The 27,285-nt window shown below is 38.0% G+C and overlaps 1 protein-coding gene across 9 annotated transcripts in view; it reads right to left on the minus strand.

The window, feature by feature from the left end:
* LOC308040979 (uncharacterized protein) overlaps nt 1–27,285 on the minus strand; it is a 41,599-nt gene that overhangs the window by 8,620 nt on the left and 5,694 nt on the right. The window contains exons 5-24 of one of the 9 annotated variants that reach the window (XM_080345393.1): nt 26,411–26,533; nt 25,611–25,778; nt 25,051–25,236; nt 24,349–24,471; nt 24,050–24,163; nt 21,828–22,149; nt 21,367–21,476; nt 20,900–21,017; nt 20,553–20,644; nt 19,098–19,248; nt 16,080–16,189; nt 15,277–15,400; nt 14,184–14,314; nt 13,295–13,342; nt 12,544–12,653; nt 12,102–12,270; nt 11,636–11,740; nt 4,498–11,371; nt 686–879; nt 153–304 (exon numbers count right to left, since the gene is read on the minus strand). In XM_080345393.1, coding sequence (XP_080201519.1) covers nt 153–304; nt 686–879; nt 4,498–11,371; nt 11,636–11,740; nt 12,102–12,270; nt 12,544–12,653; nt 13,295–13,342; nt 14,184–14,314; nt 15,277–15,400; nt 16,080–16,189; nt 19,098–19,248; nt 20,553–20,644; nt 20,900–21,017; nt 21,367–21,476; nt 21,828–22,149; nt 24,050–24,163; nt 24,349–24,471; nt 25,051–25,236; nt 25,611–25,778; nt 26,411–26,533 — 9,524 coding nt within the window. Of the gene's footprint in view, nt 1–152; nt 305–685; nt 11,372–11,635; nt 11,741–12,101; nt 12,271–12,543; nt 12,654–13,294; nt 13,343–14,183; nt 14,318–15,276; nt 15,401–16,079; nt 16,275–17,780; nt 17,807–17,858; nt 18,696–19,097; nt 19,249–20,552; nt 20,645–20,899; nt 21,018–21,366; nt 21,477–21,827; nt 22,150–24,049; nt 24,164–24,348; nt 24,472–25,050; nt 25,237–25,610; nt 25,779–26,410; nt 26,534–27,285 lie in introns of those variants that run through there. The other 8 variants (XM_080345387.1, XM_080345386.1, XM_080345385.1 and 5 more) reach the window with 8 other exon arrangements.

Raw genomic sequence — 27,285 nt, forward strand, 5'->3', positions numbered from 1 at the left:
CCCTGTGGAAGTTGATTTTGCACGTTACAGAAATATTCTTATCCTCCTTTCTGCTAAGCTATGCATAATTTTGGGTTTGTATCAGCCATGAAGTCACTGAAGAATTTTAAACAACAGCCACACGTACGACATGTTAATTTTAAGATTTATACCTTAATGCAGCAAGCTCATTCTGGTACGATGCAATCTCCCGCTCAGTTTCTGCTTGGAAGGCTTTTGTCTGATGCAACGTCTTCTCCAGATCATCAACCTTGCTCTTCAGTTTTGATATTTCAACAGCGGCAAGGCCGGCTCCTTCTTTAGCCTATAGTTAATAAACATGATTAGTGAACTGGAATGACAACATTACGACTGAAATTGTACTGGTGCTAGAATTCTAATTACAGAATAATGTTTCTTCCCCATTTGCTCCTGTATAACAGGATAATTACCTAAGCTCCCCAAATCGCAAGCATGCCTTCTCGAGTCATATCATGTTTTCTCAGCACTCACAGAATTTACAGTGTTAGACTTTAGAATCCATGCCTCTAAGCATAATTACAAAGTGATGTGGCCAATTAAAACTTACCAATCTTTCCCTATCGTTCTGAGCCATATCCAAATTACTTTTAAAAGAATTTATCTCATTGATGCTGTTGCAACCAACGGGCAATGAAGCTGCGCCCTGTTTGGGTTCAGAAGTTACCTTCTGATTGCTGAGCTCCTGCAGCAATTTGTCTCGGTCATCCTGAAGACTGGCCATAGCCTTGGAAAACGCGTCAATCTGGTCAACATAATTCCCACAGGCGGATGAGAGCCTGCTCATCTCCATCTCCCGGCTGACTAACGTCCTACAGACACTTCCAATCTCATCAGCAATCTCATTAAGTGTAACCTTATCTGCAGCAGCAAAAATAGCCCGATTCAGAAGAGAATTTTCTTTAAGCACACTGAGAAGACGCAATTTAAAGCCATTCAATTCAGCCTCAAGTTCCTCTCCTTTCTTTTTTTCAGTCTCTAGTTGAGAGGTGTATTTGCTCTGAAGAACCTTTAACTCCTCTATGATCCTATCTCGATCATTTTGCAGAGCAGTCATCGCTTTCCCAAAGGCCTCGTTTTGGGACCTCAGCTCACTATTTTGAGCCTGAACTTCTAATATCATCTTCTCAGTAAGAGCATCAGATTCCTCTCCACGTCCAAGTGTCAAAAGAGCATTACTGTATTCCTCATCTGCACCCTTAGTACTTCTGCCTTTTGACTTACTGATTTCCTGAACCTTCTTCTGGAGATCTTCTCCAAACTGGGCACTGGATACACTTTCTATTTTCTGAATGCTATCACTAGTAAGCAGTTTCTCTCCAGATTCAGAAACAAGTTTCTCTTTGTTTAATGATGCAATTAAAGATTCTAAATCATTTACTTTAGACACTAATTTTTTATTTTCACGTTCCAAAGACTCAGCAGTATCCTTTTGCAGTTGACTGGAAAGTTGCATTTCTTTCATTTCTTTTTGAAGGTCATATTTTTCCTGTTCAAGGCTTTTAATGCAATCCAATTTCTGCTTAAGTAAGTCTTTCAGCTGATGGTCTTTTAGAGATAAAACCTGGTTAAGATCTTCCCTGTACTTTATCAGTTGTGCACTTAGCATCGCGTTTTCAGAGTGAAGATCATCGATCTGATTGAGAAGCACCCTTAATTCTTGTTTCAAAGCATTATTCTCACTTGCACTGCTAACTATAAGACTGTCCCGCTGATTTAGGACATCTTGGTGAAGATGTTCCAGTTGTTTGTATTTAGACAAGAGATCATCCCGATCATTCTGAAGAGATGACATGGATTTTTTAAAGGCGTCTATTTCACTGGCAATTGCGGCCTTATCCTGACCTTCTTTGTCTGCTTTCATCTGGAGATTCCTCAGTTCATTTTCCATCCTCTGACACGACTCCTCGGATTGTTGTCTCTCTATCTGCAAAGACCTCAACTGAAGTTCATACTCCTCTATTTGTTTCCTATGTTGAGTTTGTACCTGAATCAGATAGTCAGAAATTTCATCACCTTTGGAAGAAATGAGTAAGGAAATTTCTTGGTCTTTATTATTTAGCATGATCTTCATTTGCTCAGAAATGGTAATCTGCTTTTGCAATTCAGCATTCATTTTTTCTTTCTCAGCTACGAGCTCTTGCAATTCTTGTTCCTGTCTCGTAAAATTACTTTCCAGAGCCTTTATCTCTCTTCCTGCACTTTCACTATTCTCTATGAGATGATTAAGAGAATAGTTTTCTTTCAGGAGTGTTTGCAAAGCCTCCTCTTTGGACTGAAGAAGACTCTCCAATTCTCGTTGCCTGTTTAGAAAAAACGTATTTTCTTCCTTTATTCTGCAGAGCTCTTCATAGCGTTGTGTGTCGACAGATCTTTGCCTCAAGTACAGTTCATCCTTTGTTTCCTCCACCACAGAATATTTGATATTCAGCTCTTGAATCTGAGCCATTTTGTCTTTCAGTTCATCTTGCAAAGACGTTATTATTTTATTGCTGTCTTCTATCTGTTTCTCCTTATTTTGGATGGCCTCTTTGAACTGCATTTCCCAGGTTTTCATTTCAGTGATGACTCTGTCCCGGTCATCCTGAAGAGAGGACATACACTTTGTAAAAGCAGCTAGTCGTGCCAAAGCTGCGTTCAAATCTGCCTGAAGTTTTTTGGTTTGAGAGTCCTTAATTCCAGCTTCCTCTTGCAAACCATGGACCTCACTAATTGCCCTCTCTTTCTCTCTCTGAAGGGCACCATGTTTTTCCTCTAGGTTCAAAAGTTCTCTTTTGTGAACCGACTTTAATTGTTGAAGATTAAATTCCAATTCTCTCTCGTATTCTCTCTTTTGAATTTGTAGTTTGTCTTCTTTGTTCTTAAGTTCTTTTCTCCAATTTAGATTCTCATCTGTAAGCCTGGCCACTTCATCCTTTAACTGATCCACCAAGTTCATTTGAGAAGCAAGCTGCCCCTTGAGATTACATATGTCTTCATTTGACTTTGTAAGCTTTTCCGACGTGTTACTTAAGTCCTTTTCAAATTTTTCACTTTTTGACTGTGACAGTTTCACAGATCGTTCCAAATCCAGGATCAGCTCCTGGAACTTTATAGAATCCTTTTGCAAGTGGTTGATCTCCTGCTGTTTCTCCTTTAAGAGTTCTTGCAATTCTTTCGTTTTGTTTTTGCTTCCATTGTTATCCCTCTGAGCACTTTTCACCTTCTCCTCAAACACTTTTACGAGGTGTAGCTGCTGTTCTTCTTTTTCTCTAATCACATTACACTTTTCTGCCTTTAATTCTTCGAGCTGGTGTAACAGCAAGTTATTCTGTACCTGTGCTGATTTCATCCTATCAGTAAGATGATCAATCTTTTGAACATGATTAAGCAATTCTGTCTCAAGAAATTCTCTCTCGTTCTTTACTTTGTAAGAACTTTCTTGTACATTTTCTAATTCTTCCTGTAACAGACATTTATCATCCTCTAAAATCTTAACTTTTTCATTTAGATTAATAATTTCTTGTGTAAGACTTTTACATTCCATGTCCAGCTTCGTTAGACAATGATTTTTATGGTCTAAAGACTTTTCGGTTTCTTTTGCTTTTTCTGAAATTAACTTAATTTCTTGTTCCAGGACAAGCACATCTTGTTCTTTTTCAGAGAGTTTATCCTTTAACACACTAATGTCCTTTAACAATGATTCCTTCTCATACAACGCATCATCAATTTTAGACTGCGTATCATTTTGGTACACTTCCATCTGAACCTGGAGCTCTCCCAAAGCTGCTTTAGTTACAGTGATGTTATTATGAAGGACATCATTTTCATTCTGAATTTTCTCTAAAGCCTGCTTTAAATTTTCAGAAGTTTGTTTCAGCTGCTCGTTTTCCTCCATTAGCTGATGATTCTGCTCAGTGAGTTCATGAAGACGATCCTGGTGTTCTTGCATCCTCGCCTCTTGCTCACATATCTGCCTTTCTGCTTTCCGCTGTAATTCAGCAACTTCCATTTTCTTGGATTCACTGAGTTGCTTCAGTTGGTTCTTAATAACCTTATTTTCATCAATAACTTTTTGTAAATGCTTCTCAAGAGCCTCCTTCTCAGATTCTCCTTCCCTGAGTCTTTGAACAGCCTCTTGCTTCTCTTTTCTAGTGAGATCAATAACTTGCCTCATATCTGCTATTTTACTACTGATATTCTCATAAGCCTGAAGAAGTGATTCATACTCCTGCTTTAATTCACTATGCTTAGCTTTCCATCCTGTTAATTCAACTGTCTGAGAATCTTTTAAGGTATTTAGTTGGAAAGAAAAGGCCTCTTTTTCCTGTACTATAGTCTCCATGGTGGATTTAAGACTTTCACATGCCGCGGTCAGGTTTTCATTTTCGGTCAACAGCCTGGCGTTTTCAGAAACAAGGCTCTCCTCTTCAGCCAACAGAGAAACACTACTGGAACTTTGGTTTTCTCTACCAAGCTCTAACAAGTGTTCAAGCATACCTGTCTTGTTCACCAGTTCTTCTCTTTCCAATATCAGCTGATCAATCTGGTCTTTTAGACATTTATTTTCTCTCAGGGCTTCTTTACGCGATATTAAAGCTGCTTGTAATTTCCTTTGAAGGCGCTCTTTGGACTTGTCTTCTGCTGTAGCTCTTTGCTCTTGCGGTTTAGAATCATTTACATTTGCCGTTTTTGCCAGTGGTCCTTCAATCGTTTGCATTTGTTTCTGGATCTGACATTCTGTTGCTTCTCTCAGTTTAGTTTTCCCAGAGTAATCATCTTTTCCAGTATCATTTTCTTCCTTAAGCTCTTTACATGACGCTACAGGTTTACTCATCTCAGCCTTCTCACGTAGCATATGCAGCTCTGCCAAAAGTTTTTCATTTTCTTCACTGAAATGTTTTACCTCCTTTTTCATATCCATTAGTTCCAAACTGGACTTTTCTAAACAACTGACAAGTTTCTCTTTTTCACCCTTCATTTCTTCAAATGCTGTTTTGTAATGGGAGGCTTCTTCTTGCCCCTCCTTTATAGCTTCATTTAATGCTTCCTTTTCCAGATCAAGTTTATCTTTGAAATCCATGAGTGAACAACGTAACGCTTCTATTTCTTCGTCCTTTTCTGCAACCTCCTTCTCAGCTTCAGTTCTCAATCTCTGCAGTTTCTCCTGGCTTATCCTGTAATCCTCTTCACTTTTTTTAATAAGCACTTCCTTCTCATTATTCACACGTTCAAGCGCTGTCTTAACGTCTATCGCTTCAGCCTCATAAGCTTTCATCTTTTTCTCTATCTGCTTTATGTCCTCCAAGAAGCTGCCCTCACGTTGCTCCTGCTGTCTCAAAGAGTTTACGTTGACCGTTTCTTCTCTTTCATCACCAAATCCAACTGATATTTTCCTCAACTCCTTCTTTAACGCTTCTGTTTCCTCCTGAAGTTTCGCATAATTACTTCTTAGTTCTTTCAGCTCCGTGTCTCTATTTGCCCCTGATGTGGTTGTGTTTTCAGACTCTCTTAAGGATGCAACCTGAACCTCACTTTTTGGTTTGTCCGATTCCAAATTACGTATATCAGCTGCTTCTTCTCTCAGCAGCGCCGCAGGTGAAGCCAGTTCTTTCCCTAGAGGATGCTCTTCTAACTGATTAAGGTCAAGGTCTTTACATTTTGTTTGAAGAACTTCCCGGAGTGCTTTATATTCTTGTCTGAGCTGCTCAAGGTGGTTTTTTTGTTCATCAAAAGTTGCTGCAAGTTTAGTGTGCTCTTCCCTTTCTTTCTGAATTTGTTTCATATCTTCTTCCCTGACCACAAGCTCCCTCTGTAAGGCTTCCTTTTCTTTTTTTAATTGATTCACGACGTTAACATCATTGTTGGGGTCCGTACGCTTCTGCCTGTCCTCAGCACCTAAACCAGGATCTTCTGAACTGGAGTTTTTCAAAAGTTCCTCCTTCTTAACTTCAGACTTTACCTTCTCAACAGCTGAGAGCAGCTGAGAACGTTCCTCTTCATATGCACTTGCTTTTTCATCAAGCACAGATTGCATATGAGCAAGCATGCGCTCCTTTTCCTCTAAAGATTTTAGGTTCTGCTCACATATATTTTGTTTTTCAGCAATGACATCATTTAGTTTTGCAATGTTGCCCTGAAGTTCCTCTACGTAAGAGGCTTTTGAAGACAAAATTTCAGTCAAATCGCTTATTTTGGCATCTTTTTCTAAAAGCTGTTGCTTCAAAGTTCCGAGATGAGACTCAAAATCTTTATTTTGCACTTCAACTAGTTTCAGCTTGTCTGTTAACTCATTCACTTTTTCCAACAACTCCTCTGCTTTTTTTTGCTCTTTTTCTATTTCTTCCTGTCCACTCTTTTCTAGTTTCCCAACTTTCTGCATTAGATCTCTTCTTACTATCAACGCTGCTTGAAGTTTCTTTTTCAGGTTCTCTTTTTCCTTGCCCATTTTCTCAAGATTAAACTGCATCTCTTCTTTCTCATTCATTAAATCTTTAAACACAGCTTCTCTACTGCTTAACGTAACCTGACTGTGTTCCAGCTCTTTCTTACAATCCTCAAGTTCCTGCAATACTCGGTTTAGCTCTCCTACAGAACTATTACGAACAGCTTCAAGCTCTTGCAGTTTGGTATTTAATCTATTTCTCTCTTCGGAAAAATTCAGCATTTCATTAGACAATGATTCCATGATCTGGGTAACAGAACAGTCCTTTTCTTTCACTTGCTGGCTTAGACTAGAAACTAAATCCTTCTGCTGATTTACCTGGGAAGTTAAGTTTTTGATGAGTTGATCTTTTTCTCCTATTTCTTCAAGGAGACTTGCTACTTTTTTACCTTCCATGTGGAGTTTTTCTTGACTAGTTCTTACTATTTCTTCTGATTTAGCTATCTTTTCTTGAAGAAATTCTACCTGCTTATTTACTCCCGCAAAAGCCTCTTCCCTTTCTTGCAAGATTGACTGCTGTTTACATAACGTTTCCTTGACTGTGACCATTTCTTTTGACAGACATTCAAGTTCAGATTTGTATTTGCCCTCCATCTTTTCCATATCATTCTGCAGCAATTCCTTCTGCTTCTCAAGTGACTGCATACTTTTTAGTTCATCTTTCAGGATGTCTATTTCTTTCTGTTTTTCTAAAAGCATCAGTTGCAATTGTTCTCCTTCTGTCTCTTTGCTCAAAATAGCGGATATCAGAGCGGAGAATTTTTCCAACTGAATTTTACTATCAGTTAGCTGCAGTTCAGAATCTGAAGTCTGCGCCTCCTTTTCTTTACATAAAAGCCTACTACTAAGTAGTGGAGATAAGCTTTGAGTTAATTCCTGGTTTATAAGATCCAGCTCTTGTTGCAAAGACTGGATTTTGCTGTCCTTTGACCTCATTTCACTTTCTAAACTGCTCAATTGCTCAGTGAGATTATTATTTTGTAACGTTGCCCTACCAAGTTCTGTCACCCATTTGTTTTCTGACTCAAGTAGACTTTTCTCTAGCGTTTCAAATTTAAGTTGTAATTCAGAAAGTTCTTCACCCTTCACACTAACCTGCATCTGTAACTTCTCTTTTTCAGTCTTCATCTGCAGTTGAACAGCATCTATCTGCATCCTTGAAAACTTCTCACTGGTTTCTAGTTTTTCATTGATCTCTTGGAGCTCTTCCACTTTCCTTTGCAAGTGATTTTGAGATACAGTAAGCTCTGTGTTTTCGATATTCAGTTTATCAGCATCTTCCTGTAACAGACGTTTTGCTTCCTCTAAAGACTCTACCTGGCTCTGCAGACTACTTATTAAAAGTGCATTATCATGGCAGTCTTGAGATGATTTGGAATTTACGTTGTCCAGCTCTAACTTCAAAAACGCTATGTTATCTGCCTGTTCAATGCATTTCACACGCAGAGACTCTACAGCCAACTCTTTTTGCTGCAACTGTTCTTCCCACGTACTTATCTGGTCTAGTGCTTTTTGGTGTTCATTTTTCAGCAAGTCAAGTTCCAAAGTCAACGAATCAATTTGCTTCTGATTAATATCGAGCTCCTCGTTCTTTTTCTGCAATTCCTTAGTAAAGTTTTCCATGGCTGCATCACTTTTCTCTAGTTTTTCTCTGAGACCCTCAATCTCACCAGAAAGAACGCCAACGTTGCAATCTGCCGACTGTATACTGCTTTCTTTCTCCTTTAAAGAATTCAGCAGCCCAGTAATAACTTCTTCCTTTTGCCCAAGTGCCGCATTCAGCTCAGCTCTTAGTTCTTCCTGTGCTTCAGTTTTCTCCTGAAGAGATAAAAGGGCCTTTTCTTTCTCATGGACCTGTTCTTTCGATTTCTGTAGTTCTCGGGTTAGTTCATCTACCTGACTTTGGAGCTCAGAAATTAGATTTGTTTTCTCTTCATCCTTCCTTGCATTCTCCTTCAGAGTACTGAGGAGACTTTGATTTTCCATAAGAGACGATTCCTTTTCTGATAAGGACTTGTCCATCTCAATTATTACACTCTTCTGATGTTGTATTTCTTTTTGTAAACTCACGTTCACTTCCTCTAACTCTACCACCTGCTTCTTTACGACCTCGCATTCATTCTCTTTCTCATGAAGCTGCGTCTTTAAATTCTCACTAAATAATGAAATGTTGTTGATGGTTAATTCTTTTTCTGAAACAAGCGCTTTTAATTGTTCTGCTTCAGAGGACAAAAGCTCTAACTGTTTCTCCTGCAAAACAGAAGATTCCTGGACCTCAGAAAGCTGTGCTTTTAAACTGATGTAGTCATCTAACTTTTGCTTTAAAGACTCATCCTTCTGTATAATTGCATCATTCAACTGGGATGATTTTTCTGTCACATTTCTAAGCTGACACTGAAGGTCAGAAATAACCTCCATATTCTCAGACAGTTGAACCCTCAGTACATCAGACTCCTCAGATTTATCTTTTAATAACTTTAATTCCTGGGTTTGCCTCTTAAGTTCATTTTCTTTTTCCTGCATTGCATTTCTAAGCTGGCTCGTTTCCAAACCTAGGGCTTGGAGCTGGTTTTGCAGATCTGAAATTATTTGCACATATTGCCCTTCTCCTGCCATTTTACTGTCTTTCATTTGCTGAATCAAAGCCTCCTTCTCAGAAAGGAGACTTTCTTTTTCTTCAAAGGCAGTTTTAAAGTTTTCTTTTTCAATCAACAGGCCATCAATTTGGTCCTTCAGAGCTAAAATATTATGACTCTGCTGAGACAAGTGTGAGGTTAAAGCAGCTACTTCGTCTGACTTTTTCACTACCGTAACATTAACTGTTTCAATGTCTGCTTTCAATTTTTCATTTTCCAGAGCTGCTGTGTGTGCTTGTTGCCTTGCTGAAGTGATTTCAGACTGTTGCTGTACCAGCTGTGACTGAAGAACTTCACATTCCTGGGACTTTTTGCTCAATAAACTTGACAAGTCCTCCTTTTCATGCTTAAGCACATCCACTTCTTTGCTTAAGAGCTGTAGCTGATTATTTAACACTGTACTTTCCTCCGTTTTTTCCAAAATTTGCCTATGAAACTCCTCAAGTTCTGACCGCTGACTTCTTACAGTCAGGTCTCTTTCCTCTACCAACTGAGACAACTTTGTCTTTTCATCTTCAAGATTTTTAATTTCACCCTGCAACTCTACAATACGGAATTTACTCTCTTCCATTTCCTTACGCAATGAATCATTTTGAAGGACTTTCTCGTCTAGAGACCTGTTTGCAGCTTCAAAACTCAAAGTTACGCTTCGAATTTGTTCCTGCAGTAGCGAATTCTCTTCCTTGCTACGGCCGAGCTCTTGGATTAGGGTACTGCATTCAGATAACTTATTAGTTAACATTTCTTCTCTCTTTATGTCTTTGTTTCTAGTATCCTCCAGCTGAATCAGAAGTGATTGCATTTGTTGCCGCAACTGTTGTGCCTGTTCCTTGCTTTCACACAACTCGCCAGCCAGCACATTACACTCCTTTGTTTTCTCCTGCAGCTGTTCCGCAACTGAATTTTCTTTTTGCTTGGCAAGTACCGAAAGTTGTTCCATCTCTTTCGCCAAATTGTTTTTATCACAATTTAGTACTGAAAGAGTTTTTTCGTACTCAGCAGTGCTAACAGATAACTTTTTCTCTATTTCTGTGACAGCCTGGATTTTCTTGACCAATTCACATTCTTTTGCATCCAGGAGTTTGGACAAATTCTCCTTTTCACTGATTAGCTGTTCCTTCTCTTTTTCCACCATATCTATACTTTTTTTCAGAGATTCATTCACTTTTATTTGCTCTGCCAATTTCTCTTCTCTCCCTTCAAGATCTGCCTGCAATTGCTTATTAGCTGAAGCTTTCTCCTGTGTCTCTATTTCCATTTTGTTAATTTGTTTATGTATTTCATTTAATTGGTTATTAAGTTCTTTGCAACATGTCTCTTTGGCTTTCAGATCGTCAGTTAATTTCAGTTTAGTCTCTTCATTTTGCTGCTCGAAAACCCCCAGCTTCTGCTCTAATGAAATAATGAACTCTTGTTTCTCTTGTAATTCTTTTTTAATTGTTTCCTGATGCTCCGTATGTTCTATAAGCTTCCTAGATAGCTCAGCCAACTCTTCATCTTTTTTAGCGTTTTCCAAAACCAGTTTGTTGTGTGAATCTTTAATTGTTTTTAACTCATTTTCAAGTGCCTGTGCTTTACTCTCTTTCTCTTTAAGCAAACTGTTCCATTTTTCCTTGAGAGTATTGTTTTCCTCCAGCTGAGATTTCAAATATTCCGTTTCTTTTCTTTGTTTAGCCTCCGTTTCTTGTAGCTTTTCAGATGATTTACTAACTTGCTCTTTCAGCAAAGCAATTTGTGACTCGCACTCCGCGAGTTTGTTATGGTACGCGACACCGTTGGCTTTGATTTCAGAACGGAGATCCTTAATTGTAATGCTGTTCTCGCTGCTTTGCCTCAGTAACTCCTCATTTTCTTTGGTTTTAGCTTCATTCTCAGCTCTAACTCTTTCCAGTTCTACTCTCATTGCATTACTCTCCTCAGAAAGCACAGATATTTTCACACTTGCATCTCTCACATCAGCTGTTTGTACTTCTTTCAGTAAATGAGTTTCTCTTTCAGCCTTTGATAAAGCCTCTTCCATCCCTCGTATTTCTTCCTCTTTGCATTGCACGTGACGCTTCAGGACAAGAACCTGTTCGGAATATTCTGTCATACTCAAAGTCAGGAGCGACATCTCCCTGTCTTTTTCTGCCAGCGCTTCCTTAAGATTATCCATTTCCCTTTCACATCTCTGGAGATCTTGAATAAGTTGGGATCGTTCCTCTAAATGGCTGGTATTCAATTTGTCAAGCTCTTCATTTGTCTGGTCCAGATCCAGCTGCATCGACTCCACCACGCCGTCTTGTTTCAAAGTCTAAACAGCAAGAAAACAACATTACAATAATTCAAACATAGGTTAGAGGGAAAATAGAAGTTACACTCCACACGTCGAAGGAGCATCTATCTCTACCCAACTGAACAGCCACACGATAGCCACATTATTCTTCAGATTGTTTTAGTATACGGACAGTTTAGTGTATGAAGTTTTTAGCAGCTAATGCTGATATTTTGCTGAAGTTTAAAAGGGCCACGTCAAAGAACATCAAATTTCTTCTCTCACTTTATGTGAATGAGTTACCTTTTCCTTCAGTGCAGCGACTTTTTCCGTCAGATCGTTGATGATGGTTTTCTGCTCAGTGTTCTCCACTTCATAGACGCTGCATTTCTTTAAGGCTTCGTTCAGCTTAGCATTGAAAATAAAAGTCAATGCGATAGAAATACATAGGATTACATTAAAATCGCGATGTTAGAGTTACAAGATTGAATTTATATAACAGCGGAATTTATACTTTGAAATTAATAAATGAGGATAATTTATCACCCCAATAAAACATAAACACATGCATGCAAAGCTCTGTGTTGGCTCTAAGAAATCCTTACACCCAACTTAAAGCAATTACATGAAGTGAAGAAAACAGTAAAGAAACAGAGCAAAAATCTTCAGATAGGGAAAACCAGCAATATTGCTGCTGATACACAAAGTTACAGCTAATGGTCACCAGTTCTAATAAATTAAATACTATTGAACAGTAACTGTAACTCACTTTTTGCTCCATATGCACAAACTTTTCACCGAGCTCTTTGTTCAGAATATCCTTTTCTTTAAGCTGTTTCCTCAAAGTTTCAATTTGTTCTAGTTTTTTGGTCACGCTCAACAGCTTTTGCTCTTTTTCTCCAAGTGATGTTTCAAGGAAGCTATTTCTGTCACTTAATCTAAGAAGAAAATATGTATTTAGATATTTTGGGAAAAAAAGCTTGCTTCAGGTTTCATAGACTTATTAGCCCCAAACTATGGTCCTAAAAGAACGATAATGTTTGCACTTTCCATTTAAAATTGCAAGTACAAAAATAAAATTACTGCAAACAGAAGCAGGAATCAATAACTCTTTTTCAAGTGTTTTAAGATATTATACTTCTCATTAGAAGTTTAAGCTTAAAGCAAAAAAAGCTAATCCTGTATGGAGCTGTAAAGAACATGGATTTTACCCTTTAAGCTGCTCGTTCAAGCTGGAGATCAGAATTTGATGCTTTTCCGCATCTCGCATTTGTTGGCTGCGTAACTGGGTGAGCTGAGTTTGCAAACGTTCATTTTCGCTCTACAACAAAATAATAACGAAGAGGATTATAACATGCGAACAACCAGAATAACGCAAGACAACTGGAGTCATGAAAACCTGACCCTTCGGGAGCTTCACATCCTGCGCTCTAATAAAGACAATGATTCCAGCACTTCAGCTGATACCAGTGCAAAATAGAACACTGACATAACAAGGTCAGACGTGATATTAGTTCAAACAGACGCAACTCACCTTTCAGAAGCATCTCCTGCACACCCAAAACACCACACACACGCACTGTGTTAAGGCAGCTTACTTGTTTTAACAGGGGGATCTAATGCTTTGAAAAAATGCTTTCCTCATTGCTTGGAAGACAGTACCAAACTCGCTTTTTTGGGTTTTTCTTATTTTTTCAGGTTGAGGGAAGGTAAACACCTGCATATGGGGGATTGTGGAGAAAAGAGAAGGGAAGCAAGCTCCATTCACACAGCTTTTGTTTGGTTAACACAGTACAAACCTACTCTAGCCAGATCCACTGCACCAACTCGAAAATAAAACCACCAAAAAAACCTGAAAGCGGCAACCAAAAGCAGAACACAAATCCAGAAGCAACAGCAAACAGGACAAACTTGTCACCTCTAATGACAATACGCTAGTGCTTTGGAGGAGGCAGAACACACCTGCACCGCCCTCAATAGCTGCCCTTCTTCATCTACACCAAACGTTACCTGCATTGAAAGGCTTTGTTATAGGATTCTAAAGCAATGATTAATATAAGGTAGGCTTCCATCTTAAAATCATTAATTCTTTTTTACATACGTGCAACTGAACAGAAGAACAACTATCAGTAATGCACCAAGCCCAAAGGAGTTTGAGTAAGAGATCAATCACATCATTTAGTGAAAAGAAGGTTTACAAATTATCAACCATAGCAACTTGTCAGTCAGACAATATTAGAAATAACTTTCCTGATAAATATTTAATTTACTGTTCCTTTTGGTACCTTCATTGAATAATTTCACAATATAAATATATATCAAATTAATACATGTGAGTTAGATTGTGTATATATATATAATAAAAAATATTATTTTTATATCTATTTACACAGTTTCTTTTCCATAAATGTGTCTCCATATATATTAAAAAAACTCAGACACACACATTTATATAAAACCCATATACAGACATTTGTATAAAAGAAATCTGAGGGATGTAAAAACAGTGAGACTTATGCCAGTATTAAAAAAACCTAATTCTGGACCTTCTAACAAAGTCCCCTAAGAAAGAACAATGAAAATCACGTTGCCTTTCACTATGTTTACCACGTTTCTAAAACAAATAACCAAACTTACTTCCAAACAAGTTTCCCTGTGTGATGACTTTTGTTTCGACTTCAGATCATAACATAGTACATGTACACTCTGTGCCAACATAATGATGAGGTATAAACTAGGCTTTAGACATTTCTGCTAGCTGCAAATGGACCTTTTTGTCTTATTGTAGGCTATGATCATAAGAAGATAAAGAGAGAATACGATGATTCTCCACACAAGTCCCAAAGCTCACCTGCAGAGCTTCCATTCTACCTTGCAGCTGCAATCGATCTTCCAAATCCTGGCAACGCTCTTCTAGAAAAAGGATTTGTTCCTGCAGCTGATTTCTTTCCAATTCCAACTCTTCAACCACACTCCGCAACCCTACTTAGGTCAAAGAAGAAGAATTATCTCAAGAAAGGTGTACTAAAATTCCCGAGGTTTAGAAATGGTTTCAGCTTTTTATTCATGATTCCCAGCAGTTCTGGGCACAATCAGACCTCGACCATTTCCAGTGGAAATGGGTGAAGTCCTGCATTTCCAAAAATCAGACACCAAAAGTACCCTTAACGTTAAAAAAACAAAATAAAGGGCTCAAGAACTCGGAGAATCTGGCAGAAATATTCTAAACAATATTGTGGCTCGTGCTACTTTAATCACAAGTTAATTGTGTACTTGCAGGATCAGATCTTAAGCACTAATTAATAAACCAAGTAAACTAGTCTATACCAAAATTTGCAAGTGAGTAAACCAAGTAAACTAGTAAACTAGTCTAAACCAAGCAAACTAGTCTATACCAAAATTTGCAAGTGAGTAAACCAAGTAAACTAGTAAACTAGTCTAAACCAAGTAAACTAGTCTATACCAAAATATGCAAGTGAGTTCGTTGCATTTGAACAATAAGATATATTTGCAGTCTTCCCCACAAATATAAAACATTTGTATGGGAAAAAAACAAAATGTTTTTAAAATTAAAAATATACAGTGATGGAATGCAATTCTCGTTTGCAACATAAAAATTATATAGATCGAAAACACATTCACAGGAACGAGACTTATAACTTAAAAAAACACATGATCTTGCCACATAGGATGTTTCATGGGCACCAAGGCTCAAACAATTCCATTGTTTAGCCATATTTATATGCTACTTCTGAACCAAAACTAGGCAGTTCATTCAGCACGCACATGCTTTAAAATGAAAAGGAGGAAAACGCAAGCCAAAAAAAATCCAACAAAGATTAGGATACACCACAAATGGGCTGTTAGTTGAATTTGAAAACAAAAATCGACACAAAATACAGATGCTGTGCATGCTTTAATAAACTGTCTAGTCGCTATCACACCTGCGTTAGGTGAAGTGTACTCTGGCCACCAACCTCCCATGTTTTCGCCCTCAGCGGGATCAGTGTTATCTAAGGTGACATTCAATTCTTGGAAGCATTCTTTTCTGTCAAAGCTGTATTCTTCCTACAATCAAAACATGAGAACCGAAGTTTCATTAAAAGAAGAAAGGAAGCAAAGGTAAAAATACATATTCTGTTTTTACAGGCATAGTTTCAATTAGAAGTCCTAAACTCAGCAACTGTTTGGATACCTTGATCGGTCCCCTTATTTCTATACTTAGTAGAGTCTTCTGAATCTCAAGGTACGGTATCATAGTTAACATAAAATCATTCTTTCAATGGTATTTTAATGTGACAATGACACCCTAATTCTGCTTACAAAAGATTATCACTTATTCCTTCAAGTTACAGCCCCAACTACCTAGAAACACACGTGAATGAGATGACACCACTTACTAATTATTCATTAAAGCTCTGCCAAAGAGACTTGCAGAGATCGTATCTAAACCAAAAACGGCCTTAACATATTAAGCACGCACATAGCTTCAAGCATGTGAATTACTCCAGAGGGAAACTCACGATTTTTCAATGTAAAATTAAGCATTCTCATTACTCAAGGCATAAAGAGGTGCGATGCCGTTGGAATTTCTCATCTTGTAGCTACATGGGCAATCATTAACTTCTCCAAAGTGTTCTACTACGTAACTAATCTAAGTTCTTAAGCCCTTAACTGTAAAGCAGCACATGAATAGCATTTTTATTAACATACAAGTGAGGATAAGGTGTCATACGTTTTAACCCACCTGAAGCTTCCTGCTGGGCTGGTTGCCTTTCCTCCTGTCCCGCTGCAGCCGGCCCATCCCCGGCGCTGCGCCCAGTTCCTCCTCCAGCTCCTGTTGCCCTGAGACCATGGCTGGATCAGAGCAGCCAGGAAAGAACCAGTCATCCTCAATCAGTTTTGTGCCACAGGAAAGCAGTGACATTTATAGCAGACGCTACTACGTAAGAAGAGACCAGGGACAGGCTGAGGTCCCTACGAATGACTGACAGGAACAAGATTAAAGAAGCAACTCATTGCGTTCACCTTGTCATTTCCCTCCAACTTAAGGACATAAGAATAAAGTCTGCAAATCTCACTAAGAAGAAGCAAACTGAAGTCTGACTTTAATTCTTCACCAGCTCTAAGTGAAGACTTTATACAGGAGACTGGAAAGAGTGAGCTCATGCTGATACTAAAAAAATACAATGCCAACCAATTAAATGGCCAAATTATCTCTCATTCCAATTTACCAGGTTAAAACATACTTAATTTGTATGACAAGTGCATCAGCTGAGACAGCTGTAGTTTTTATAATCTGGACAATCACATTAATTTTTATGGAAATGACATGTGTCCCTTTCAACTTCAATTTTAGTATGAGCTACAAAGCCAGATAATCTGAGCAAGTCACAAGCACGTGTTACACTGCAAACTGCCATCAAACCGCCTCATAATACATTAATAACATCATTCTTTTTAAGACAAATGCAGATTCACTTGTAAATAAACACACTGCATAAACTCAGAGTATGAAAGCTTAGGTATGCATCCTGTTCATCATTAGAAATTATTGTGCATTTAAAGTACATTCCCATCTGTTTTGTGATACGACAAAACATGTTTGGGGTAACAGAGTTGGAAATAAGATGTTTCATGCAAAGCAGACAAAACAGAGCAGCCAGAGAACAGAAAAGAAAGTAAAGGTGGCTCCATACTTTAATTGAAGATTAGATTAATTAATAATGGCAAAATTTAGCTTGCGATTTAACCACATTACTCCACAGTTGTCCTCACAGCGTGCAAAACTCAGACAACTTATGTCGATGCATCTGTGAGGTACATACAGAAATTATTAAGAGATGCAGCCCTGCTGGGAACACTCAACTCCCATCTGAGCTGCCCAAGGAGGATTTATACCACAAATGTAATTTACGCACCATTCTGTAACACCTACTAGACGTAAATTCTTCCTGTAATATTTCAACGTTACGTACTTAACATGTTGTCAGCAAAGATTAGAGGAAAAATATTAAAGCAAACAAAATTAATGACCCTTTTAAAGTAGAACTTCTAAATAGGATTTTACTTCTGGTTTTAATTACACTTTGGCTTCTGGCACTGGCGCTTGATCATTACTTGAAAATAAACAAGTGTGTGTATAAAGTTTTTACTATTTTCTGCAATTTATGAGATGGAATATAATGGGGGCTTTTTAAATAGAACTGAATTTCAAGCACTACTAGAAATATTCAGACAAACTCGATTCTTATTTAATCACAACCACGCAAGCCAAGATTTTTTGCTCTAGAGAAGGTTACACCATAAATATGGAGTCAGCTCTTAGTACAAAGAAAAACGTAGCAAGATGATTTGGTTAATACAAAGGAAGAAACAGGTATCGCAAGGCGGAAACAAGAGGCAAGTTAAAACCACGTTGTTACGCGTATTGCTAAAACCCACATACCATCAATGGCAAACCTCATAAGGTACCGCTGGCCATTTCCTCCAAAGAAGCAACGGGGGAAGGAAAGGGCAGCGGTACCTGACAAGTCGCCATCGCTGCAGGAACCTGCATGCACAAAACTGATGGGAAACTGCTCTCCCTGGCTGCCCAGACCGCAGCGGAGGGCGGAGCGGAGGGGAAGGGACGCTCAGGGCTCGGCAGGTGCAACGGCGGGAAAACAAAAAAGAAATAGAAAGGTCATGCTTGTCCCAAGGGCAAAATTAAAGCAAAATTAAACACAGGCTGGTGCAGGTGAAATCTTCCCACCGTCATTAATATTGCATGGGGATCTGTCGTTATCACAGATAACAGGTTGTTTTAATGAAGGGAATATCATTCTCTTTCAATTCAAAAGGATTATAGGTATAAATTGCTCAAAAAGAAGAGATGTGACCCTTAAAACGCTTCTGTGCTTACATATGGAACTTTCAAATTGATCGTGTAAATGAAAAAATAACTCAATCGCAGGTTAAAAACAATAGGCTCGAATTAACTAACTGGGTTAATTACGATAAGTTGCGCACGTTAAAATTTGCTATTAATCCCCCAAAGTTAACTACTAGGACAAAAATTAGAATATAGTACCAGATGGCATGGAAAAAAAAAACAGTAAAACTATCTGAAATTTAACAGACTTTGCTGCTTCACTTTCTCATCATCTGCTTTGTTAATAATCTAGAAAATTATAGAACCTGAGATAACTTGGAATATCTTTTTCTGTAAGTAATTGAATACCTTTATCTAGCTCCAAATCATTGCCAGTTAATGTTATTCAGCTGACCTATCAAGTGACGCTTGCTAACACATTACTAAATATTCTAAGAAAGGTTTCTAATTAATTCTATTCAAAGAGAAGCTCTGTCTCAGGTACAATTTACTAAAGCATCACCTTTAGTCATCAAATTCTAACCAACTCTATAGCTGCTCACACCTTGATCGCTTATTCTGGGCAGGCAGCTTTAATAATAATCCAATATTTTGGAACTTTTTAACCTTGGTCATCCATGTAGAGACAAGAAGCTTCTGAAGTTCAAGCAGCCTCACAGAGCAGCAAACAGAACAAGCACATCTGCTCATAAAGATGATGCAAAAAAAAAATAGATGAGCCCACGACAAACAGGTTTAAGGAAACAGGAGAAATTGCAAATGTAAGCAATTTCACTAACTACAGAAATCAGCCACAGTGGGGTGCTGTCAATTCGGTCTGAAGTGCAGCAGACCAGCACGTATATATATATATATATATATGACTATTTTATCGTAAATAAAACAATTCACCTTCTCTCTCCTCCTCAATCTGAGCCATCCTCAAGGCCATGGCAGATTTCTCTTCTCTGACGTGCTCGCGAGACTCCTCGGACTCTGCGACGCTTTCTTGCCACTCCAAGAGGTGACTCTGCAGCTCGTCCACGCTGCCCGATTCACTGGCCTAATGACAGAAATCGCACATGAAAGCATATTTACCAAATCCCACCGCAAATGGAAGTAACATTGTCAGCTGGCAAACCATCCACGGAGAAAACAATTCATTATAATTCACCACTTTGCACAAATATAGATCTAGGAAAGCGATAACTGCTGTTGGAGGTTATGTAAAAAGCGTCACCACTTTGTAAAGTATCAAAACCACTACTGCCGATTACACTTTTAATCTATTTGTAAACTAAAATTGGCTGTTTTAAGCAAAATATTTTTGTTGCACATTGTCCTGGTTTTGTCAAACACAAGTTTCTCTTTTAGTGAATTTGCCTGTCAGCTAAAGCCTTCATGTTAACTGCATTTTCCTGGAGAATCAGACACGTTTTGGTAAACCTAGCAATGGAAGGCGAACTTATTGATAAGCATGGACGGACATCTCGCGAGAGGAGCAACGAGAAACAAGTGACCAAGAAACTGACCAACTGTGTATAACATTCCATTCACGTCAATACTTCATATAAAAGTGGGAGATCACGAGGATCTCGTCCCTTTTTCCTTTTCCCTTCTGCTTATGGCTGACATTAGGAGAGGACCTTGCGAGTCATCCCTGCAAACTGAGCCCTAGTGACAGACTGAATCCCGCTCCGGTTGGCTGCAGAGTCCAGTCCAGGACTTTGGTTGCCAGCTCTGCAGTTGCTGAGACTTTCAAGATTGGTTTTGTATATTTTGTATTATTTTCTCTATTCTTATTAGTAGCATTAGTAAAACATTGTTAATTTTTCCAACTCTCTTCTCTCTCTCCTTCTGCCCAAGAACAAAACCAAACAAAACGTCTCCACAAAATCTGGAGACAAAACTTATTTTGTAGAGAAACAGAATGAACTGTTTCAAACTGGCTCTGCCACTGGAGCTGTACAAAGTTATCAAGATTAATGTCTATTCTTAATCCATCTTTAGAGTCTTCTCACTTTGTTATCCAGACCTATATATTTGTCAAGCTTACAGCTTTTATTTCCTTCTGAAAACCTGACAAAACAACAGCCACACTTTGAAGACTCATATTAAACGTAACTAAATAAACAGTAAACTGCTTGGAAAAATATATTTTAAGGTACGTGGAAAAAGTAAGTAGATATCAATCTTTTTAAATAACTCAAAACTTGTCAGCTTGTTGACCTACTGAACGGCCGCTAAGAATTCCATATATCACCCAATTCATTTACAGCACCAAAATCCAGTTGATACACTTTTCAAAGTGTAATTAGCACCGTTGGAGTTAATCAGTAACTGATACAAATGAATTTTCAAGTAAACCTGTGAAGCTGCTCTCTTGGTCACTTGGTCCAGGTCAGCCTGCAACTTCCTTTGCTGCTCTTCATAGACTTCCAGCTTCGCCAGCAATTCTTCTGTAAAAACATAATAAATTGGGCTCGTTAGGACACAAAATGAATCGCAAGATCAATAAAAATTTATAATAAATATTCTAAATGAAAACTTGTGTAATAATTCATTTCAGTGAGAAGGCCTCTGTTGGGTTGTGCTGTCCATCTACCCCTAAAATTCACTTCTTGACCATTAAATACTGATGAGTGCTTTTAATCTAACCTGCTAACAATTTAGACTGACGAACTGAAAATCCTACCATAGATATTTTTTCCTACCGTTTTGAGTTCTGATTTCACATAACGATTGCAGTTTTGACCGTAATTCTTCGTTTTCAATTTCCAATTCTGAGACACGATTGTTCAAGGCAGATGCATCGTTATTCTTTGATGAAAACTAGAAGGAAAAATAGTTAAAAGAGTTTTTCAAATGCACCAAAACACCAGAAACACAGCAAAGATTTAGAATGCCTGTTTTTCTAATATCTGAAAGCTCGACAAACAAGCTAATCCCTAATAAATTGACTCCTGAAAGCTGGTAACACCAGTTCGTACTGGTTTTTGTTAAAACTCATATCAACATTTCATGCCCATTCAATTTTAGACATTTATTCATATATAAAGATACTTTGAAGAAGTCGTTTTAATATTCTATTTACCCCACATTTTACTTTTATCAACCAAACCTCCCAAGCGCAGTGGCTTTAAAAACAGGCATGCGAGATTAAACGAAACGTTACACATACAGTTTTTAATTCATCCTCTAGTTGTTTGATCCTCGCTTTGGACCAAGCCTTCATTTTCAGAAACTTGGCTTCCGATTTACTGGCCTCTTCTGTTTTCAGTTTCACTTGCACTATGAAACCAAGACACAAAAAATCATTCAAAACTCTAGAAAGATTATTCATACAAGATTTATGTTTCATTCCTTTAGCAATTGGAAGTTATACACTCACACAATACACTTAAAGAAAAATACAACACTAAGAAATGTAGTGAGAAATTTACAGTTTGTGCAATTATCTTGGTATTTCTATCCTTCATTATTACAGTTTTTCATCACAGGCACTTTTTAATTCGAGTGGCAATAACTTTTCCACCAAACATAATGTTGTTCTACTTGCAACAGGTAGGAAACGAGCATAGAATATGTAATAGGATGTGGCAAAATAAACTTTAATATCTACCAAGTGGTTCAATAGGCTACCTTCTAAATCTTCCATCCTCTCTTTGGTTATAGACTCCAGCTCTTTAACTCCTTCTGAGTTGGTCTGTCCACTACTGCTTAATTCTGCCACTTGTTTCTTGAGTTGAAGCAGGGCCTGATCCTTCTCTTGCAGCTCAGTTTCATGTTTCTCTTGAATTTCATGCAGTTCAGCATCATATTTCTCCTTAACTTTCGTCATTTCAAGCTCATGTTTCTCCATCATGTCTCTTAACTGGGCTCTCATGACATGTTTCTCAGCATCCAGTTTAGACTGGAGGTTTTCTTTTTCAGACACAAGACATTTCAGGTTTTCATTAATCTCCTGTAAAAAAAAAAAAAAAAAAATCAAAAAAACCCTTTATATTTTAATGCAAAATATTTTTAGTACCACTCTTGAATATTATATCTATATTCCTACATATATTATAATGGGAAACCAGGGCTACTGTTGGTAACTTGGCTGTACTGCAAGAACTACTCAGCTCTGACTTTCCAAGATAGAAGTGGAGACTTGAGCAAAATGGCATCACTATTTGAGCACCAACTACATCCAACCACTCCCACAGGTGAAAATCGAATGAAGAAGAATGTTTGGTTCTACGGAATATAAAGAAAAATGAAGCAAACAGATCTCTAACACTGATACCAAAATTTCAGAGTGCTCACTACAATGCCACCCAGGTGATGTCACCTACAGAAATTAAAATTACAGTTGTTAAACTGATCTAGTTCTTAACAAGCTGACTAGCTCCCCATTAGTGCTTTTAGTGCCTTGAATTAGTTATTTTAACACATAAAAAGGTAGAAAATATTACAGATCACTGTAACAGAGCAGTCCACTCGCATTAGACCTGCTGTTCAAAAAACTACTTTCATGATACGTTAAGCCAGGAAGATAAAACATCCAGGTAAAGGAGCGCTACAGATCAGCAGAGGGAACATTTCCAAACTATGGTTAAAACTGCTTATGTGAATAAAGCAAAGTTTCCTGGTTTTTTCATACTAAAGATGAGATTCCATTACAGTTGAAAGTGGCTTTAGCTCATGTTGCCATAGTCAAACCTTCCCCCATTTCTTGTGCTGCACACACCAGCACAAGGTACCACTGGTTCTTGCAGAGCATCACTGTAGGAAGATGCATCTAACCCACTTCTTTTTTAAAAAAGCACATCAAAAAACATGCATAAAGCAGGAGACATAACAAATGCAAAGGACTAATTAAACAGGCTTAAACTACCATGGATCTTAACTACCTGAGCAAGACATCTACCTGGGTATATAGCTAAAAATATACCTATATTAAAATATAAAATATATATCATATCATATAATATATACATATTATATATTACATAATATAATATGTAATGTGTAATAGTAAGTAATGTGTAATAGTAAGTAATGTGTAATAGTAAGTAATGTGTAATAGTAAGTAATGTGTAATAGTAAGTAATGTGTAATAATATGTAATGTGTAATAATATGTAATGTGTAATATGTAATATTATTACATATTATATTTGAATTATTACATATTACAGTATAAAGTATAAAGCTAAAAATCAGATTCTGATCCTGGCAGCCCTCTTGGCAAGTGGAAAGTCTTTTGGGAACAGCATAGCTAACGTGCTGGATTGGGCACATCCCAGACAGGCTACAATGCATCGGCTCCAGCAAAGAGTCCCAAAAGCTTTTTGGAGAGATTGCAATGTCCTTTTTCTACGCCGCTGAACTGAAGCAGCAACACTCACAAGCTGTAATCAGAGTTCACGCGAACACAAAGAACCTTGATCAGGTATTGCTTTTGCATTCAATAGAAATCCAGCAAAAGGAAAGGCACGCTACTAGCAAAACACTCGCTTTGTGGGGAGAAAAAGCCTGGTTTGGGGCTCACTCCAGACTCTACCTCGAGATGCCGAAATTTTTTGACAGCAAAAAGTCTTCCCTAAGTCCCTTTGGCAAATTCTCAAAATGAATCAAGACAAACTACGGGTGAGAGTTGACAGGTTTATATTTTATGGACTCTACCTCCCCTTTAAGTTAATTTCCTAACTGAAATTACTATTTGTTTGCACAACTATGGTTGCATTATTAGTGCATCAAAGCCTCCCAGGGAACTGCCTAAATATGTTATGCAAAATTATCTTTTGCACACAACCAAACAGCTTTTCCAATTTGCATTTGACCTGATGAGTTTAGATGTGTGAGTCTGCTGTTTCTTACTTTCAACTCCTGGTCCTTGGCATCCAGTTCTTTTTGCAAGACATCTATCACCTGTGTCCTTCCCAGCATGACCTCTTCTTTTTCATGGAGCTTCTGTTTCAAGGCCTTTAGTAGCTAACAAAACAAAACCAAAAATCAAGTCATCAATAAAGGAGTTGAAACTTTCAGATGACAGAGACTTACCTTTATTTTCCCAACCTGACATCTGAACTGTGCCACAGAGGTTTGTAACTACATGATGCCAAATTCCCATGTGTACCTAAATCAAAGCAAGCTACTGAGTTTCCAAAGCAACGTACCTGTTCCAGGTCAGCACTTGCATCAGATTTAGCAGCTAATTTAAAGAGCTCCTGCTCATGCTTTTGTCTCTGTGCTTCCAGTTCCTTTTCCTTTTCCTGGATAATATCTTGAAGCACACATACCTAAAAGGACATAAAAAGTAAATACGAAACCAGCCCACAAACGCAGAGTAAAAGTACACTGAATTCTTTAATTAAAGGTACAGCAAGATGGTGTATTCTACCTTAAGTCTGCCAACAGTAAAGGTGTGCTGGGCAGCTCACGGCACAAGAGAAGGTGACCTGGCAAACAGCCACTTGTGCCAAGAATGGCCACAATAACCCAAAAGCACTACCAGCCATTGCACATGCGCATTTTCGCACCTTGAGATGTAGTGCTATGAGAAAGAAACATCTGGAGGTTCTTCAACTAGAATTCTGCACGATTCATGTCACTCTGTCACACGCCGGTTCCGTCGGGCCCAAAAACCAGTCACATTCTTCAACTCCTTTCTTGCACAAAGCTTCCAGCTTCAATTATCAGCAGCACAAACCATCAAGTGCTTCATTATTCTCATTTCATCTGATCACCGTATAGATCTTTACTCAAGAATCATCCAAAATCAAAAAGGTGTTTCTTAACTATTGACATAGAAACGCTACAGCCAGGATACCACTTCTTCCACCAAAGAATGCCGATATTTTTACAGCGTGTTTACTTACATTTTTCATATATGAAGCTTCTTTTCCTTGGAAATGCTCTCTTTCTTTGCTCTGAATATTTTTCAGGCTCTCAATCTGTTCCTGGAACAAGCTACATTTTTCCTCGCTGTCTCCAACCTTTTTGGTAAGGTTCTGAACTAGGATCTGCATGCTCTGTAGAGAGGACTCTTTAACAGCCAGCTGATTCTTTAGAATGCAAACCAAAAGACAATTAGAATGATGGACTCAGAAAAAAGATCCAGCAACCATCACGACGCCACATCCCAACCCTTCCCTCAGTTAAAGCAACATTAAACTCAAAATTTGGGTTTGGTTTTAATTTGAATGCAATCTGTCAGCAGATTCTGAAGTTGATCCAAATACATATTAATGATACTGACCAAAAAGTAAATAAATAGAAATCTACTAAGATAAATGAAAATAATCAGTAAAGAGTTTTTATTCATATAAATAACTGCAAAGGATTTGTGCTTCAGAGAAGGATCCACTGCACAACACATCAGAATTCGCCGATACCTTGAAACCTCTATGGAGATTTTATATCTGAGCTGTTAATATACCTTCAATTCTTCATTAGGCAAGAGTACTTCATTGGCAGCACCAGCTGACCCACAGGCTATCTGTAAATCGATGATATACGCATCCCTCTCAGCCAACTTCTTCTCTTTCTCTGCCAGCATGGAATCCATTTCAGCCCCGCGACTGCGCTGGGCATCCAGCTCAGCGCCCTGAACATGGAAAGACAACATTGCTTGTAATCCATAATCCCACAGCACAGAATAACACTTTGCATTATTTGCATTATTGCCTGTTTTAGGGTACTGAAAAGATTATAATCAAATTTATAATCTGGTTCAATTCTGAGTGTAATCTCTAATTATTGAGCATTTCTCTCTGACGTTACGGTCACTTTCCAGAGCCAACAGTCATGTCTCAAAACACATCACTGGAGAGAACAGCTACAAACCATAACATGAAATCAGCCCTTGCCTACATTTCTTCCTGTTATGCCTTATTTTTGCAACAAGAAAAACAGCATTTTTGTTCAAAATACAAGATTGAAACACAGCATTAACCCGCAAAGTTCATATTTGTGTATCCCATTCCATTCATTTTCAAATGACTACAAAATCACAGCTGAGGATTCAGTGCTCACACAAGACACAATGACAGAATCCCCGCTGCGTTCGCTCGGGCAGGTTGTACCGTATAAACTTATCCATCTACCCAATAGAAAACTCTCAGAATATCGCTTTAATAACACGTAATTAAATATATTAATATCTTTCAATAAAAATATGTCACCACAATCCTACAGCACCAATGTGAAAAGCCACACGCTTATCGTATAAAATACCACCTTTCTTTGTAACTCTTCATTTTTCTGTGTGATCTGGGATTCTAGTTCTTCAATTCTCCTCCTCAGCACTAATATTTTAGCCCGATTTGCCGCAGCGTTCTCCTGGTCACCATCTTTGGACACCTGCAAGAACAGGGAGCTTTACATTCTGTAAATAGGTAACACATGACTTCTGCAACTTTCATTATTCAGGTAATATTGGTGAGAAAAATTGGACTTTACCCACAGTTTGTACCTTGGTTCTCTTCTATATTACATATACCATGTAGAACCCAGATAAGTTAGGCACAGAATTTGTATTAAGCTTGTAAAAATCTCCGTATATTAATTATTAATGATAATTAGAACGCACAATAAGGGCATTCATTTCCTCTGGCAATTGTAATCTGTATAATCTGGCATGTGTTGGCTGTATATATAACATATAACTCAGAGGAAAAAAAGGACTATTATGGGGGGAAAAAGTGTAAATTAAACTGTTCCTAAGCATAATGGTTCTGATCAGAATTTCAGTAGATATAACCACTGGGTTATGGAAATGATTTGTCATTGCAAAAGAAATCACGTGCAACTGCACTAAAATTATTTTAGAAGCCGTACGAGGTCAAAATATCTATTTTGAAGAAACACAAGGCTACTTATACAACTGCGCTGCTACAAACAGATCTGAAAATCTTTCTTAACAGTGAAACACTGGTTATTTAAATAAGACATTCATCCACTTAATTTACATCTTGCTACCAAGGACATGCTTATGTTTCCATTTTTATGTTGGATATTGAAGTAACAAGTTAGGTTTTGTTTTCATTTCTTCTCAAAAACTCACCTTCCTGATTCACGTGCGTTAAAACTTTGAGAAGAACAGTAAGGTTGTT

Source organism: Nesoenas mayeri (genome assembly GCF_963082525.1).
Source record: "Nesoenas mayeri genome assembly, chromosome: 5".
In the NCBI taxonomy this organism is placed as follows: Eukaryota; Metazoa; Chordata; class Aves; order Columbiformes; family Columbidae; genus Nesoenas; species Nesoenas mayeri.